General features: G+C 33.6%; 1 protein-coding gene across 1 annotated transcript in view; it reads right to left on the bottom strand.

The window, feature by feature from the left end:
* DNAH9 (dynein axonemal heavy chain 9) overlaps positions 1-18724 on the bottom strand; it is a 581066-nt gene that overhangs the window by 68398 nt on the left and 493944 nt on the right. The window contains exons 58-59 of the mRNA XM_051995550.1: positions 14656-14826; positions 5847-5969 (exon numbers count right to left, since the gene is read on the bottom strand). Of these exons, the coding sequence (XP_051851510.1) occupies positions 5847-5969; positions 14656-14826 (294 nt within the window). The remainder of the gene's footprint in view (positions 1-5846; positions 5970-14655; positions 14827-18724) is intronic.

The raw sequence follows: 18724 nt of genomic DNA, 5'->3' as shown, positions 1-18724 counted from the left end.
CTTTTAGGAGGTAATAGGTGAATTCTTTTGATGGTTATTTTACCTTCTGATTCTAAAATAACAGGGCAGTTTTCTTTTAGGATTTATTGCAAGATAATGTCTAGATTCTATTTTTCATCATGGCTTTTAGGAAGTCCAGTAATCCTTAGATTGTCTCTCCTAGATCTGTTTTCCAGGTCAGTTATTTTTCCTAGGAGCTATTTCATATTTTCTTTCTTTTTTTTTTTTTAAATTTTATTTTATTTTATAATAACTTTATATTGACAGAATCCATGCCAGGGTAATTTTTTTTTTTTACAACATTATTCCTTGCTCTCGCTTCTGTTCCGATTTTTCCCCCACTCCCTTCACCCCCTCCCCTAGATGGCAAGCAGTCCTATATATATATGTTACATATGTTGCAGTATATCCTAGATACAATATATGGTTGCAGAACCAAACAGTTCTCTTGTTGCACAGGGAGAATTGGATTCAGAAGGTAAAAATAACCCAGGAAGAAAAACAAAAATGCAAATAGTTCACATTCGTTTCCCAGTGTTCTTTCTTTGGGTGTAGCTGCTTCTGTCCATCATTTATCAATTGAAACGGAGTTAGGTCTCTTTGTCAAAGAAATCCACTTCCATCAGAATACATCCTCATACAATATCGTTATTGAAGTGTATAATGATCTCCTGGTTCTGCTCATTTCACTTAGCATCAGTTCATGCAAGTCTCTCCAAGCCTCTCTGTATTCATCCTGCTGGTCATTTCTTACAGAATAATAATATTCCATAACATTCATATACTACAATTTACCCAGCCATTCTCCAATTGATGGGCATCCATTCAATTTCCAGTTTCTAGCCACTACAAACAGGGCTACCACAAACATTTTGGCACATACAGGTCCCTTTCCCTTCTTTAGTATCTCTTTGGGGTATAAGCCCAGTAGTAGCACTGCTGGATCAAAGGGTATGCACAGTTTGATAACTTTTTGGGCATAATTCCAGATTGCTCTCCAGAATGGTTGGATTCATTCACAACTCCACCAACAATGCATCAGTGTCCCAGTTTTCCCACATCCCCCCCAACATTCATCATTATTTTTTCCTGTCATCTTAGCCAATCTGACAGGTGTATTTCATATTTTCTTCTATCTTTTTCATTTGTTGTTTTTGTTTGACTGATTCTTGAAGTCTTATTGAGTCATTCACTTTCATTTGTTCAATTCTAATTTTTAGTGTATTATTTTCTTCAGTTACCTTTTTTAGCTCCTTTTGCAATTGTTTATTTGAATTTTTTTGTTCATTGCATTCTTTTTCCATTTCACAAATTTTGTTTTTCAGTGGGATTGGTGTCTTTTTCATATCTCTTTTGTGGGTCATTATATGCTTTTTCCATTCCTACTTGAAATGATCTCATTTCACTTCCTCATCTTTCTTCTATCTCTCTTGTAAAGATGCTTTATGCAATCTTTGAAGAAAGCCTTGTGAAATGGGGACCAGCTCATGTCTCTCTTTGGGACTTCATCTAGAATTACTTTGCCTTTAGGAACCTCAGCATTTGAGGTCTGTTCTCTCTGCCCATAAAAGCTGTCTATGGTGAGAGTTATTTTTTGGATTTTATTCATTTTTTTTAAGGCTTGAAGTCTGTTCAATGTGTAGGAGTGACAACTGCTTTAATTTGCGCTGGTGCAGTTCTGCTGATAGATTTTCAGTGCTGGATAATGGTGGCTAGGTCCCAAGTTCTTCCCGGGCTCAGTGGTTTACAATTTGCTTTTTATAAAAGGCAAATCTGCCAAACCATCTGCTTGCAACCAGGACAGAATGGCCTAAGAGGGCTCACCGAAGATTCCCAGGTGTGTGGAAACTAAAATGCCAGGGTTCTTATCAAATGTGTAAAATGTGTAAAATGTGTAAAACTGTAATGTGTAAAATAAATCTATCCTGAAGTCCACCTTGTTCTGAGGCAGCTAATTGTTGCAATATATAAAATGCTGTACTTGGAGTTGGAATGATCTTAGTCACCTACTATTTGTGTGAACTTGGGCAAGACAATTAACCTCTTTCTCAATTTCTTCTTCTGTACAATGGAGATAAAAATAGCATCTACCTTATAGAATTCTTGTGAGGATCCAATGAGATAACATGTAATATGTAAAACTTTAAAAGCTACATAAATGACAGCTTAAAAAACAGATTTCATTAGAATGCTGTTCTGAACATGACATTTAATCACCCAAGTGGAAGAGAGAGAATTTCAGTCTCTTACTAAGCAAAATGAAAAAGTACAACTAATTAAACTAATTATAGCAGATTATGTGCAAAAGACAATTGTGATTAATTGGTAACCATAGTAATTGGAGCTGCTGAAAGGCTAATAAAGTGATGCATTACAGATTAGATTTACCAATGAAATATACAACATGTCTGCTGCATATACACACAGACACAGAGACACATATACAAAGACACACAAACACAGACAGACACGTGTGTGTATATGTATATATATAAAGTTAAAATAAATAATAACAATGGAACCAATTCCATTGTTAAGCTTAATTTCTTAATTTCCATGCTTAATTTCTACTAGATCAGACTCCACATAACATGTCATATAGCATTAGAAGATTTCCTCATATAGACCTTAATATGTAACAATAATTAGATTCTATGATAAATACTCCAAGGTTTTATCCATGTTATGAAAACAAGTTTTCTCTGAATTACTTTCCAATTAGGATACTGCAATAAGGGCAGTAATCAAGGGATATCTTTTCTAGGTTCCAGAATGTGTGTCTTCACAGCCAGTATACTGGATAACTAAAGAATCTTAGTGATCTCAGTAAATTTGAGGATGAGAGAAAGCTAGAGAAATAAATGATATGTTTACAAATTCACATTGATAATGGCATTTATGCTTTGACTAAGAGAAGATCTGAATTCTGAAGAAAGATTTCCCCAGAAATGATTAGGGAAAGAAACTAGATCCAATTCCACATGTTCTCCCACCCCTTAAGTCCTGGGATTTCATCAGCACAGAGGGGACATATGGAATTATTAGACCATAGATTTAGGATAACAAAGAAGTTGTGATCCATGTGCCTGGACCTAGAACTGGAAAAATAGACTTGGGGATCATCTGCAAGGCAATGATAATTTGTAAAAATGGGAGCCAATGAGATCACCTATTATTAAAAGATTCAAAAATATAGAGACCAGGCAGGGAGATCACCAATAATATGGGAATTAAGTCCATATTATTCCTCATTATAGTGTCAGATATTAGAGTGGTCTTAAAGACACATTTAAAGAGTCTATTAAAAAATGAACTTTCACTCCAGTACTTTAATTAATTTACAAAATAGTTATTCTGTCTATTTGTGAAAATGTTTATAGGATACCAATTGTATAAGACATCAATTTACTCCAGGGCTTTTTCTGTGTGGACTCCAAAAGGTGGGAAGAAGATAAATAGTAACACATTTATAGAGTGCTTTAATATTTGCAAAAGAGCTTTATATACATAATTTCATTTTATTCTCTCAACAACTCTTTGAGGTAGATTCTGTTATTATCTCTATATTATACATCAGGAAACTGAGCTTAAAGTAAAGTAAAGTTAAAGTAAGTAGGAGGGTTTGAAACCTGGTCCTCTGATTTCAAACCCAACTTTTCTCACTGCAACTTACTGCAGTGAATGTCTTCCTTAAAAATCTTTCACTGAACCCCACTATCCCTTAACTGCCATCCTTTATTTCTACTTTCCTTCACTGTCAAACTCCTAGAAAAGTCATTCACTATCTTCATATGATTACCCCCTATTCACTTAGCAACCAGTGAAATTTAGCTCCCATTCTCACTATTCTACTGAAATTGCTTTCTTTAAGGTTATCACTGATCTTTTTTATTGCAAAATCCCATGCTTTCCTCAGTTTATGAAGTTATCCAATGATAATTTGTCCTCTCTGAAGAGCCTGATATTCCTTACTTTGGTAGACTAAATCAGCATCCTAAGATCAAGTACCCAAGAATACTAGTCTAATTGAGAGAAGCATTTCTTATGGATAAAGTGCCTGTTATCCTTGATAACATCAACACTAATCTCTGACCACTTGCTACCAATAGACATTTAGTGTCTATGTGACTTTGGGCAAGTTCCTTAATTTCTGTCTACCTCAGTTTCTTTATCTGTAAAGAAGATATGACAATAGCAGCTACTTTATAGGGTTATTGTGAGAATCAAATGAGATTATAAAGCACTTAGCCCAATGCCTGGAATTCTTATTTGATGTTGTTCTTGTTATTTTTACTGTCTCTAAAATTCTCTAAAGACAGAGTTTTACAAGGAAAAAATAAAGCAATATTTTATTTTATTTTATTATTATTTTTTAAAATAACTTTTTATTGATAGAACCCATGCCAGAGTAATTTTTTACAGCATTATCCCTTGCACTCACTTCTGTTCTGATTTTTCCCCTCCCTCCCTCCATCTCCTCCCCCAGATAGCAAGCAGTCCTTTACATGTTGAATAGATTACAGTATATCCTAGATACAATATATGTGTGCAGAACCGAACAGTTTTCTTGTTGCACAGGGAGAATTGGATTCAGAAGGTATAAATAACCTAAGAAGAAAAAGAAAAATGCAAGTAGTTTATATTCATTTCCCAATGTTCTTTCTTTGGGTGTAGCTGCTTCTGTCCATCCTTGATCAATTGAAACTGAATTAGCTCTCTTTATCGAAGAGATCCACTTCCATCAGAATACGTCCTCAAACAGTATCATTGTTGAGGTATATGATGATCTCCTGGTTCTGCTCATTTCACTTAGCATCAGTTCATGTAAATCTTGCCAGTCCTCTCTGCTGGTCATTCCTTATAGAACAATAATATTCCATAACGTTCACATACCACAATTTACTCAACCATTCTCCAATTGATGGGCATCCATTCATTTTCCAGCTTCTAACCACTACAAACAGGGCTGCCACAAATATTTTGGCACATGCAGGTCCCTTTCCCTTCTTTAGTATCTCTTTGGGGTATAAGCCCAGTAGAAACACTGTTGGATCAAAGGGTATGCACAGTTTGATAACTTTTTGAGCATAGTTCCAAATTAAAGCAATATTTTATAAAGAATGCTGTTGATAATATTCATTATTGATTGGATACAGAAGGAGAGAGAAAAGAGCCCATGAGGAATACAGTCAAGTCATGGTAGGTGATAATATTCAGAAGGAAAAAAATGATGCTATTCGGGTATCACGGATAACAACAGTTAGATGGAGCTCACCAGGATGAAATACTATTTTCCCCCTATTTCTCCATTGAGCTTAATACCCAGTTGGGATTCAGATGTAGCCTAATATCATTTCTTCCCACACTAAAATTTTAGTAGGAGAGATCATAGAAGTATGATTACTAACATAAGCATAGTATAGCAACAAGAAGAAATCTTTGGATATGCTAAGTCATTCTTTGTCAAATTTGATGCAGAAATAGAGTAATACCCTTTAACAAATAAAGCAAAGCAGGTGGATGGAACTTGGATAGGAGATATTGCTACTATCTTAAGAAAATCCACTGTCTAAGTGGCAGCAAGTTAAAGAAAAAGCCCTAAGGATGTCACCACCCATTCTTCCATATTGAGGCTGCCTATAGGCAGCTAATAAACATGAGTGCTGCTATAACACAAACTACTACAAGTGTCTCTTATGATAATAAAGGAACACTAAAAAGATTCGGTAATACACTTTGCCTTGGGGTTGAATTTAGTAAATGGGTGAAGGTTACAACTTTTAAAAAAAGATTTAAAAGATTTTAGATGTTAAAAATCTTCATTTTTAAAATGGGATAATACTCACCTTGATGCCACCCCAGGATTGGTGGGAGAGAAAATCTACAGGACTAAGAACATCAGACTGTGCTGGGTATCGAAGAAGGAAGTCCAATTCAACAGCACTGATTTCCTGGTTCATTAAGAGAATCTACAAAATTAAATGACAATGTATTCATATAACCTCAAATACCGTATCTGTATATTTTTAGAAATATCATATGCCTTTTAATATTCAAAGTTATATGTCTCATAATTAGTTCTACTAAGCTGTTCTTTCAAATTCTGTTCTTAAAGAGGGCTGAAGTAAAGTTAGCATCACATACACTGTTTTTGTACTTCTTTGGATCTCTTTCATCATGCCTTCGTTCACTGGGAAATCTTATGTTGCAAGAAGGAATTTGCCACATATCATCAATACCTTCTGCTCCTCTGATTGGATTCTTATGGAGGGCGAGGTTTGGGCTCAAGAACCTTAAAAGAATTTTCTCTCATTTTCTGCATTGCTTTTTTAGAGTTTCATCACACTTTTGCATCAGATATTTTCTCTCCCTTCCATAACTTCTCTAGGTTTTTCAACTTCCTTTTGTGAGTTATCATTCTCATTAGATTATGAGTTCCTTGAAGGCAAGGATTACTTGCTTTTATTTGTATTAAACGCCTACAGTATGTTGAACATTATAGTGGCAGTAGGAGAAAATAGAAAAGAATTTGAAGATATGTTTCCTGTCCTTGAAACCAATAAATATTTATTAAGCATTACCATGTGCATGGCATTATGCTGGATACTGGGATACAAAAAAAAAGGCAAAACCAGCCTTTATCCTTAGGGAGGTCTCATTCTATGGAAGAATTTATGGTCAAATACAGAGCTGAATCATGCATATAAAATGCTTTTGTTATTTATGAAGTAACTATATAAATACATGGAAAATAGAATGAATATATGCATAAATATTGAAGATTACAGCAATGATGAGAATTTGGGGGGAAAAGAAAGGAGCAATAAATCAGGAGAAACTTTTGGAAAGAACTCAATTTTGGGTTAGTGTGGTGATTTTCTTCTTTTAAAATAACATAATAGTTTCCTCTGGGAGCAGGCAGGTTTCTCAGGGAGGTTTTCTGGAGGCAGCCTTAGTTGCAGTTGAAAGTAATAATCACTTCAAAATGCAGCCAGGTGATAAAAGTTCAGACCTTTTATTGCCTCCAATATAGCCCGGTTAGCTTAGAGGCCTATCTCTCTGCTTGGTTCCAAGAGCTCCCTCCAAATGTCTCCAAATCCAAAGGTTTCTCCTTCAGTCCTCCAGCCAGCACAAAGGTGGAAAATGGAATGGATCTCGCTTGCCTCGGAGAGAGGGCTTCTGGCTCTCAATCTCTAATATAGCCTGGATAGCTTTTCTTAGAGGCCTCTCTCTCTCTCTCCTCGGTTCTAAGAGCTCTTGCAGCTTTGTCCTTTGCTTCTGCCTCTGCTTTCTTCAGCCTTGAGAGCCAGCACCAATTGAATCTGTCTGGCCTCTGAGAGAGGGCTACTGGCTCTCAATCTCCCAGAGTGCTCCTCTCTGACCCTAGTCAATGTTCCGAAGTAAAACTCCTCAGAGAGGGCTTCTGGCTAAATTCACTTGACGCTCCCCTCTCAATCTAAATTTAGCTGAACTCTCTTAACTGGGCTCACTGAAGCTCTATTTATGCTCCTTCGAGAGAGAGGGATTGTGGATTTCTTCCCAGAGTGCTCTCTGGCCCTAAGAGCTTCAAAGGAGGTGTGAATTCACAAAGTTACACAGTTAACTTTGTGAATCTCCCATACTTATGAATTCCAATGAGTAAAGGTGTAAACATAAGCATTGTATCAATTAGTTCTACTTAGTACCTTGTTTCAGGTTCTGGCCCAAAACATCTTAACTCTAATGACTTAATAATTTGTAAAGATTCCAACAGGTTAGGTTTTGAAGGAAGGATGACCTTGGACAAATCAAAATCTGTTTGGGCCTCCATTTCTTCATCTGTGAAACATGAAGGTTAGAATAGATCTATTCATATCTATGATTATTTCATCCTTTAAGTAATGGACATGAATTGCTAGAAAGGAGAGGAAGTATATTTCAGGAAAGGAGTGAATCATGTTTCCAAAATACTAGAAGGACATGTTATGCTTGTTATTGTCAGATAATAATTGGGAATGGAGAGAAATTGCTCTGTTTGAATTTAGTTCTGTGAGTTCAAGTTCCCCCTCTAAATTCCTCTTTTGAAGCCTCATCCTGACATGGAAGTGACCTTGTAATCTCAAAGACTTTGTCAAAAGCAGCAAGGTTTTAGAATATTGTCCCCCATTGTCAAGATGTGAAGATTTTTATAAAGAATGCTTTTGATGCCAAATGTTGGATTAGTTTTCTGTCTCCCTATCAGCCCAGATTTGAAGAGGATCATTACCAGATTAATCAGAGAGTGATGATGAATTTTTTGGCTTTGGTAAATCTTTTAGACTGTCTACTACTTAATTGTGCTTTGCAAGGTGAAAGGAAGAAGCAGTTACACCAACACAATCACATATCCTGGAGGAATTAAAATTTAGTCAAATTATCCTTAGAATATTCATGTTTTATCATTTCCTGATGGTGCAGGAACTTCCTTCATGAATACATAGCAGAACTCCAAACTTTTTCATTCTATGCAATTATTGTTCATATTGGCAGTTTCAACATTGTGAAGATAATTCTGATGATGATTTTTCATTCTCCTTCTTTTTAACTAGTACTCTGCCCCTGAAATTGGTTTTGCTTAATCTGTTTTGGTTCTGTTATCACAGACTTTTTCTCCTCCTCATCAACACCTCTTTTCTTTTTGTCAACTCTAACTCTAGTGTTGGAGTTTTTAAAGTTGATTTTTGTTCCTTTAAAAAAATTTAACTATCTAATCTTCTCAATATCTTTCCTTCTTTTAAGCAATGAGTTCAAAATTCCTCTTCCTTTTCTCTCTGCTAATCTCTTTTGTTAGGTTTTTTCCCCCTAGACCTTTCTCCTAAGAATTTCTTTATCTCATTCTTATCATCCATTTTCTTACCTTTGTATTCTGAATCTTTGTTCTTTCATTCATAGTCAATGTATTTATTTATTCCTTTAAAAAATCCCTTTGGGTTTCTTATGGAAATAAAATTTCTGAAATATTAATTTTGAGTTTCTTGTTCTACCTCATTTCTACATTATTACTTTTTGTGAATCGTGTTCCACCAGTCAGTAAACTGACTTGTTCTACCTCATTTCTACATTATTACTTTTTGTGAATCGTGATCCATCAGTCAGTTTTCTGAATTTTTTGTTTTATTTTTGTGGTTTTTTTTATGTTTTTATAAGTATTGATTCATGATGAAGGTGATGAAGAAAAAACATTTTCCCTTGGTAGTAATTACTCTGTGTATGAAATAGTGTGATCAAGTTCTATAATCCTGCCTTCCCTATGATTATTCTGAAAAAAATTTTATTGACCAACTCCCCAAAATTATCTCTTCTAGTTGCCCCTAGGAGCTCTGATTTACTTTCTTATGACGTAAGATGTTGTACAATGAAGTAAAAATACTTTCTCAGAAGTCATCTTCCTGTATACCAATTTCTCCCAGATTAGACCAATTAGTTTTCATCTCCTTTTCCTTTATGGGAGCAGTCTTCTATGAAATTTCTTCTTCTACTGGGTTGCAATCTTCCCATTCATTTTTTTATTCACATTTATATCTCTCCTTTTTATAAACCACCTTCCCCATTTTCTTGTAGACTGTTTTCTTCTTGAGTTAACAAATGTTAGCTTCCTTTTATTGCTCTCCCATTCCCTACATTGCATGTTCTTTTCTATCCTCTATCTCCCACCTTCCAATTTATGCAACCTCTCATTGTGCAATTTAATCCTATCCCACAAAATGTATTGATTTACCCATATTGGGGAGTTTGGGTTCTGGGGACTAAACCCAGTTTTGCTTTTGGCCTGATTGTTCACAGTCACTTCTTTATTTCTTTAAATTCTGATTTTATCTTTATCTAATTTTATCTTAATTTCATTTTGTACTTTTTTTTCAAAAGCAAAACCAAGTTCTTTTTTTCTCCCAAATTTATTTTATTTGAAGAAACAGAATAGGCAAAAAGAAAAATAGAAAAAAAAATACAAAGCAAAATCAAACAAAACAACAGAACATTATCATGTGCCCAGCAGAACATCAGGGAGGATTCAAAATAAATAACAACAAATGCTAATTTAAGAAATTATTTTATAATAATTTAATAATTATTATAATTTTTATATTTATATTATATTATATTATTATATATAATATACATATTATATATAAAATATAATAATTATTATAATTAAATTATAAATAATTTAAGAAGAAATTATATTCATGGGGGTCCATCTTTTCTTTAATTCCTTGTAAATTGTTCTTTTGTTCTCTGCTGCACACCTTATTTACTTTATTCTTCTCCTCCCTTTCATCCTCACCACCACCCCCAAGCAGGCTATAGTTAAGAAAGGATATATTTATATATACATATGTAGATATATACATTCACATACATATGCACACACATAGACAATATTTTTGTCTAGTTCAAGCAAGCTACAGTTAAGAAAAGATATATTTATGTATACATATGTAGATAGACACACACCCATCCCAGACACACATGTCTTTCCTATCCCCACTGACTCTTTCATTAAATTCTACTCCATAACTTGGCTTACTATTACTTAATCTCTCTCCAACCAGGGATCCCTCCCTTGTCTTTTTCCCTCACCTTTTGCTTCCCCATCCACCTGTCTCTCCCCACTTATGTCTTTACAGATTTTGGAGAGTGCTATAGCCTTCATTATATATATATATATATATATATATATATATATATATATATTATATATATATATATATATATATATATATATATACACACACATACACACACACACACACATATATATAATTGCCTATTGAACCCATTACCAATGTGAGTAGGTTTTCAAGTCTATGAGTCCTTCTCCCCTGCTCTAATGCCTCTCTGTCTATTCTACTTCTGTACCTAATTTGTATAAAATAATTACCATTTTTACCTTTATTCTGCTTATCTTTCTTTTGAACTTACCCTATTGTTGATGTAAATCTTAAACATAAAGTATGCGTTTCCCCATGTTAAAACAAACAATTTGTCCATGTTTAAAATAGTTTATCCATGTTGAATTCCTCAAAATTGCTCTTTGATATTGGCTCATATATTAAATTTCTGTTAAGTTCATGGAATGTCAATTTTTTTCTCATTAAAATTGTATATAATTTTGCTGGATATGATTTTTTTTGGCTGCAAGCCTAGTTCTTTTGCTTGTCTATAGATATGATTCTAAGACCTGTGATCTTTTATTGTAGCTGCTGACAAGTCTTTTACAATTCTAACTGTAGCTCCAGCATATCTGAATATGTTTTTTATAATATGTGTTTTACTTGTTTCTTGCAAAATTGTTTCTTGCAAAATTTTCTCTTTGATCTGGGATTTTTGAAATTTGGCAGTAGTATTTCTGTTTTCCACAAAGAATCTCATTGAGGTAATGATGGGTGGATTTTTGTTTTTTTTTCTATTTCTACCTTCCTCTCATAATCTATCACTCCAGGATAATTTTCTTGGATTGTTTTTTTTCATTATTGTGTCAAGGTTTTTTTTTTTTTTTTTTAATTACAACTTTCAAGTCGTCCAATTATTCTTATATTTTCTCTTCTTAATAGGTTCTCAAGATCTGTTGTTTTTCTTATGTTTCCCACATTCTGTTCTATTTTTTCCCATTCTTTATAATATGTTTTGTTATTGCATGGTCTCTCATAGCTTCACTGGCTTCCCCTTGCTCAATTCTAATTTTCAAAGAGTTATTTTCATCTTTGAGACTCTGTATCTCCTTTTCCAGTTGGTTAACTTTTTTTTCTCATAATCTTATTTTTCTTGGATTTTTAAAAAAAGATTTTCTTCAAATCTCATTTGATTTTTAAATTCTTTTTTGAGTTCTTCTATAAATTCTCAGGACAAGGAGTCATTTCACATTACTCTCCTGCAAGTGCCCACAGGCAGCATCATTTCTGCTGCTTCTGCACTCACAGAGTGCTGATTACATCTCACATAGGGTCACATTTCAGTCAAAAAACTATTCTGTTTTCATGAACAATGATTTTTGCTCCTAGAGAAATCATGATTTTTAAAAAGTAAGCATTTTTACCTTTTGTTTTTCCAGACTGACTTTTATTTCAGTATATTTATATTCCAAATCTGTTGTTCTCTCTTTAATTTCTTTGGAGAGATTTGCCACTGTAGTTTCACATTTTTCTACTTTGTTAATTATTTCTGCTATGTGAGCCATAAATTCTGATATTTATTCTCTTCTAACTTGCTCTCTTATGCTTTTCATATTTCTTCATGGTTTTGTGTTTCATCAAGTGTTCATTCAACATCCACTATCTTGTAATTTATTTAGAGAAGTTTGTAATGTTTTTGATATTTGAATATTCAGCTTTCTAATTTTAATATCCTCTCTATTGATTTACCTGCTTATGCTCTAGATCTTTAATTTTCTTTGATTTTGAAATTTTTAATCATTTTAGCTTTTAAATATATTTCCCTAATTCCTTCCTTTTTTACTTCTCTTTTTATAGTTATATAAAAGCCCCATTGATATACTACAAAGCTGCTTTAGTATCTTCTCATACTGGAAAATTTATTTTTTTTCCTTCAAACTCAGAACTAACCCTAAGTAGTTGAGGAAGGAAGAATGAATGGATTTGGGTTTCCAGATTTCTAAATTTTCTTTAGAATTGGGGCAGCTTCACTTATTTCTCTTTGTTCTTTCTTTCTTGGGCCGAGGTAAATCAGCATCTGACACTTTTTGCACCTCAGGTAAGAGAAGGATAGGTATTTGCAATACATGGTCTATAGCCTTTTGGTTCCCAACCTAACGGCTACCCTAGACAAAAGGAAACCTTATTTTTCCTTTCTCTAATTTCAAATCACTCTTCAGGTAGCAGGACAGAATTCTTCTTGTTGCAAAATAATATAAATTGATGGTGGGATTGATGAGGATGGGATATTGACAGAATTTCTGAATCACTAATCTTTGTGTGGTTCTTAAAATATAAGCTAGTGGTTTAGTTTGTGTGTCCTGATGAAGCATGGAGGCAACTAGATAAAGCATACTGAAATGCTTTCCAACATGAACACACATTTAGAATTAGTGTTCTGGAATTTGTTTCAGACTGAAATCTTGTTAGGTTTATTGCATTCCATGTCCTTTTGATTGAATTTTAATTGTTCTATCAATGAAATGTAATCTATAGATTCATTATTTGGAACTGGAAAAAGTGACCAATGCTTCATTTTATTGTTGCTATAATCTGGAACCTGACTTTATGATTCTTAGGAGCTTTTTCCCTTTTTCTTGAGGTCATTAACTTTCATTTTTGTTTTTCTATCCTCATTGCATATAACAATGCCCAGCATATAGTAGGTACTTAATAAATGCTTATTAATTGGTTAATGCTCAGCCTTCAGGGTTAAGCTTAACTAGGTTTGGTCTATATATAACATATACATTTAATTTCTAGCCTCACACTTGCAACTTTTCCATCTTGGTAGGACTTGCCAATAAGAATATATTTTGATAACACAATGCTACCTCCCTGCCTCATAGAAATAGGATTTTCATAAAAGTTCTACTATTAAGAAAGAAAAAAGTTTATAAATAAAAATTTAAAAATTCAAATAGGCATGCCATGGTTACAAAATTTGTTAAGTGAAGAGAGTGGAAAAGATAATAGCTAAAGTTTCTTCCAGCATTATTATTTATGGTTCTATGGATTATTGGGCCTAAAGCAAAAAAGAGTTGCAAAATATAGGTTTAGTATTCATTAGGATGGAAATATAATATGTACCATAAATAAAGTACCATGATGAAAATATTATAATATCCATTTGGCATGGATATATAGAGTGGCTTGGACATAAAGTATGGATTATAACAGGTAGTTTTGCTCCTTACTCCTAGGTAATCATAAACAAGTCAACTTACTTCTTTAGGCCTCAGTTGTCTTTTATTGTAAAATTAGAACATTGCATTAGATTATCTTTAGAATTCCTCCTAACACTAAATTCTATTATCTCATAAGATAGGGTGTGCTTGAACCTTTCAGCCTGACACCTCTGCCTAATGCCTTGAACATTCAGGATATGATCAAGACAAAGACTTAAAAAAAATATAGATATATACATCTGTAGTGGTCTGAAACTCCAAAAAGGTATGCTTAAATCAGACAACCTAGCATTTAAGGCTAATTACCTATTTAATGTGAGATAATGACTCTATTAGCATATATTTGGATAATGGCTCTCCTCACCATTGGTGCTTGCTGAATGTTTGGTGTTAAGATAATCCTAAGCAAGGATTGGAGGGTGGGGAGAGAGAGGCCAGAGTTACTTGGGACTGGAAAAGGAGGAGAGAGGCTGGAGATTCCCAGCTCCAGAATCCAGGATACATTTTTGGCAAGCCGTGTGGCAGCTTGCCTGCTTCCTTCACTTCTCCCCCTAAAGACCAAAGATTTTGATTTATCCTGACCCTGAGGCCCTCCAGGGATTTAGCCCATACTTTACATATATATACATATATAAATAATAAAAATGTCCAATGGTTAGAGTTCTTGATATAGTTACTGTTTATATCCATAAAAAAATCTATTTCTATAGTACCTCAAGCCATAGACAGTTTTACTCACCCCTTTCCCCCCAGATAAACAAAACAAAACAAAAAAACCTAAAATTAAGTTTTGTGCTTACCTGAAAGGTGAGTTGGGTGATATAAGTCAACTTGTCACATTCAAAAAGCCCCCGGGTGGTGTACTGATACACAGAAAAGGTAATATTATCGATCAAACTGGTTATTCTCTGTTGGAGATTTTTATTGGGATCAGTTTTTTGCACAGCTTTCTGGAAGACAGTGCTAAATGCCTAAAGGTGACAGAATTGGAGAAGAGGGGTTAGCTTCAAAATATGATCATGGGATTTTCAAAATGAGCACAAACTTCTTGCTTCTCTTAGAGAGGTGGGGGATGAAAAACACTGTATCTGTTGTTAGAAATGGCTATTGTGTTCACTAATTTTGCCTTAAATGTAGTTACAAGGGATGGGAGAGAGAGTGGTTCAGAAAAGACTGACAAAAGAATAAAAGGCATCAATAAGACATTAAACAAAAAAAACTGCAAACAATTTACTACCTCCAAAAGGGGTTTTCTTAGTTTGCCCTCTTCAGAAGACATTGAAGGATAATTAACACAAATACCTGGTAGCAATTACTATATACTTTGTGATAGATAAGCATATAACTGATTGACTGAGAAGTAGCAAATATTTACAGGAAATTTTTTGATTTCATAACGACTGATTGATTTTCAGGCAAAAACCTGATCACTGTAGAATGAAAGAGACAAGGAAATGTCTAGTAACTGAAAAATTCAGTTAAAATTCAATTCCATTCAAAATTACATCAAAGAAGTATCCTAAGTACTGAGCAGAATAAAAAGGGTTTTTTTTTTAGTAGAATTTTTTCATTTTAATAGTATTTTATTTTTTGAAATATATGCAAAGATAGTTTTCAACATTCATCTTTGCAAAAATCTTGTGTTCCAAGTTTTTCTCACTTTCCTCCCTCCTCCCCTCCTCAAGACAGCAAGCAATTTGAAACAGGTTAAACATATACAATTCTGCTAAACATATTTCCATATTCATCATGCTACTCCAAAAAAATCAGACTAAAAGGGGAAAAAACATGAGAAAGAAAAAAAAAACAATCAAGCAAACAACAACACAAGGAAGATGAAAATACTATACTTTGATCCACATTCAGTCTCCATAGTTCTCTCTCTGCATGTGGTCTCCATTATAAGTCTATTGGAATTGCCCTGAATTATTTCATTTGACAGTTTGGCAAAGATCCAAGTCCATCACAGTTGATCATCACATAATTTTGTTGTTACTGTGTTTTTTTGGTTCTACTCACTTCACTTGGCATCAGTTCATGTAAGTCTTTCCAGGGGCAGCTAGGTGATGTAGTGGATAGAATACCAGCCCTAAAGTCAGGAGGACCTGAATTCAAATCTGGCCTCAGACATTTAACACTTCCTAGCTGTGTGACCCTGGGCAAGTCACTTAACCCTAATTGTCTCAGGAAAAAAATATATTCCATTATATCCATATATACTAATTTGTTCATGAATTCCCTAACTGATGGGCATCCAGCCAGTTTTCCATTCTTTGCTACTACAAAAAAAATTGCTAAAACCTTTTTGCACATGCTGGTCTTTATCCCTCCTTTATGATCTCTTTGGGATACAGACCCAGGAGCTAAAATAAATATATACACACTTTTCTGTTGTAAATACACAATTATAACACTAGTGATCATGTGCTAAGTAAATATGAAAATAAAAACAAAACCTTATGAAAATGAAGAGGAGAAAAATACAGAGAAGAGTTTTCAATGGTAGAGTATAATAGATACAGGAAAAAATACAAAAGCTAAGACAAATTCTAAACTGTAACAGGGTGAGCCATAAAGAAAGTCCAGACATGATGAAAAAGGTTTCCCTTAAAAGTGTAATCAGGAAAACCAAGGTTATATTAAGCAGTATTTGATAATAATATAAGTATAACATGAGAAAACATTTGGAACGTGGTTATGGTGAAATTAGAATAGAAAATTAATTCATGCTTATATTTAAAATAAAAAAACCCACTAATTATATTATTATGATATAAAATACAATATCATAGAATTAAATTAAGAAATATAAAGAAATTGAGTCAAACATTCTCATCTTGTACATAGGAAAACTGAGGAACTGAGAACAGAAGTGATGGACCTAGCATCACACAACTAACAAATGCAATGTTGATTGAATCACAGATTCAGATGAGTGGGATCTGAATACATATCTTGCCTTATCTACTTCATCAAGTTGGACTATTTGCAAGAAAAACTGAAAAGTTGTCATTATTAAAATGAAACTTTTTTATTTCAGAAGTATGTTTAAATAATGTCTAGCAATTTCATAATCAGTCATTACTTTCATTTGTTAACTCCTCTTATCAGGACATGGGAAATTACTTGAATGCATCACTAGTTTTGGGAATAGAAGTATGAACAAAAGCATAATTACTTTTTATTTCAATTTTGATATTTAAATATTATAGAAACACATAATCAAATCTTTTTGAGGGGCAGAAACAATAATTTCAAGAATTGCAATTACACCAAAACTCAAGGTTGGAAGGAACCTCAGATTCTAATTGGTCCAATCTGTATTCAAACAGGAATCCCCTTTACAACATTCTGACCAAATGATCATCTAACATCCTTTAAAGATTTCTGGAGAGAGAAATCCACCACATCCGATTATGGTCTATTTGAATTTTGTGCAATAGAAATTGTTAGGAAGAATTTTCTCATTTTAGTGAGGTCAAAATCTGTCTCTAGAAAACATCTATACTTTGTTTCTACTTCTGCATTCTGTTAAGCAGAACAAATCCAGTTCATCCTCTTAAAAATAATAGATTTTCAGTTATTTCCTTGAAGACAGCGAAGATGTTCCCTTAGCTGGTCAATAAGCATTTAAGTGCCTGCTATGTGCCAAGCATTGTGTTAGTCTCTTATTCAGATTAAACATATCTTCAACTCTTTCAGTTCCTTCAATTGACAACTTATCATAATAATGATAAGCAATAACAGTCAATACTTAGTTTCCTTTCAAGACTCATCTTCAAAAGCTCAACACTTTAAGGTTTGCAAGGTACTTAGAAATGTTATTTTATCTTCATCACAACCCTAAGAGGTAAGCGCCATTATTACTACATTTTATATTTGAAGAAACAAGAGTTCAATAACTTATAAGGTCATATAGCTAGATGGTAAGAATCTGAGCCAGGATTCAACTGCAGGTCTACCTATAGGCCTGGGGCTCTCTTTACTATATCATCTAGCAGCTTTATGCATGTTTTTCATTTTTTTCCTGGTGCCCTCCTCTGGACATACTCCACGGTACACTGGGTATATATTACAACTTTCCCATAAGCAGAATTATAACCTTTCTAGTTCTGTACTATGGCTTTCTTATAAATGTAGCCCAAATGAAAGAAATTTTTTGATTTCTATATTATAAGTCACATCGTATGATAGAATCACATAATATTAAACTCATATTGAGTTTGTTGTCTCTTTCCCATAAACTGTTGTCTAATAATAGATAATATATACTTGGGCTTTTGAGGGTTTTTTTAAAAACACAAGTGTAGGACTTCACATTTATTTTTATTAAATTCCATTTTATTTGATTTGGAGCATTGCTTTAGCATGGTCATTTTGGATCCTGGTTTGGTCATCTAAAGTGTTAACTATCCATTTTAGCTTTATGCCACCACAGACTTGATAAAATGCCATGTTTACTAATCTGAAGCTAAGATCTCTGGGAGTACTCCCCTGGAGACTACCTCTTAGAACAGGGAGTCTGTTAACCTGGAGTCTATAAATGTGTTTTAAAAATACTTTGGTAACTGTAATTCAATATGTTTCCATTGTAATTAAATGTATTTGGAAACATAATTCCACGGAGTCCATAGACATGACCAGACTTCCAAAGGTGACAAAATGACAAAAAACAAAATAAAATTATTTTGTTTTAGAGATTATCTTGGACTTGCTTTTGCTTCTTGTATGAAGAGTCTCCATCTTTTTCTTTGAAGAAAATGACTACCTTTCCTCTCCTTTTGCTTGAAATATGTCTTATGACCTTATCATTAAATTGAAACTATTTCTCCAAAGTTACTAATGATCTCTCTCTCTTTTTTTTTTTTA

The sequence above is a fragment of the Antechinus flavipes genome, chromosome 4 (genome assembly GCF_016432865.1).
Source record: "Antechinus flavipes isolate AdamAnt ecotype Samford, QLD, Australia chromosome 4, AdamAnt_v2, whole genome shotgun sequence".
Classification (NCBI taxonomy): Eukaryota; Metazoa; Chordata; class Mammalia; order Dasyuromorphia; family Dasyuridae; genus Antechinus; species Antechinus flavipes.
This window is presented reverse-complemented; position numbering and strand designations above follow the sequence as displayed.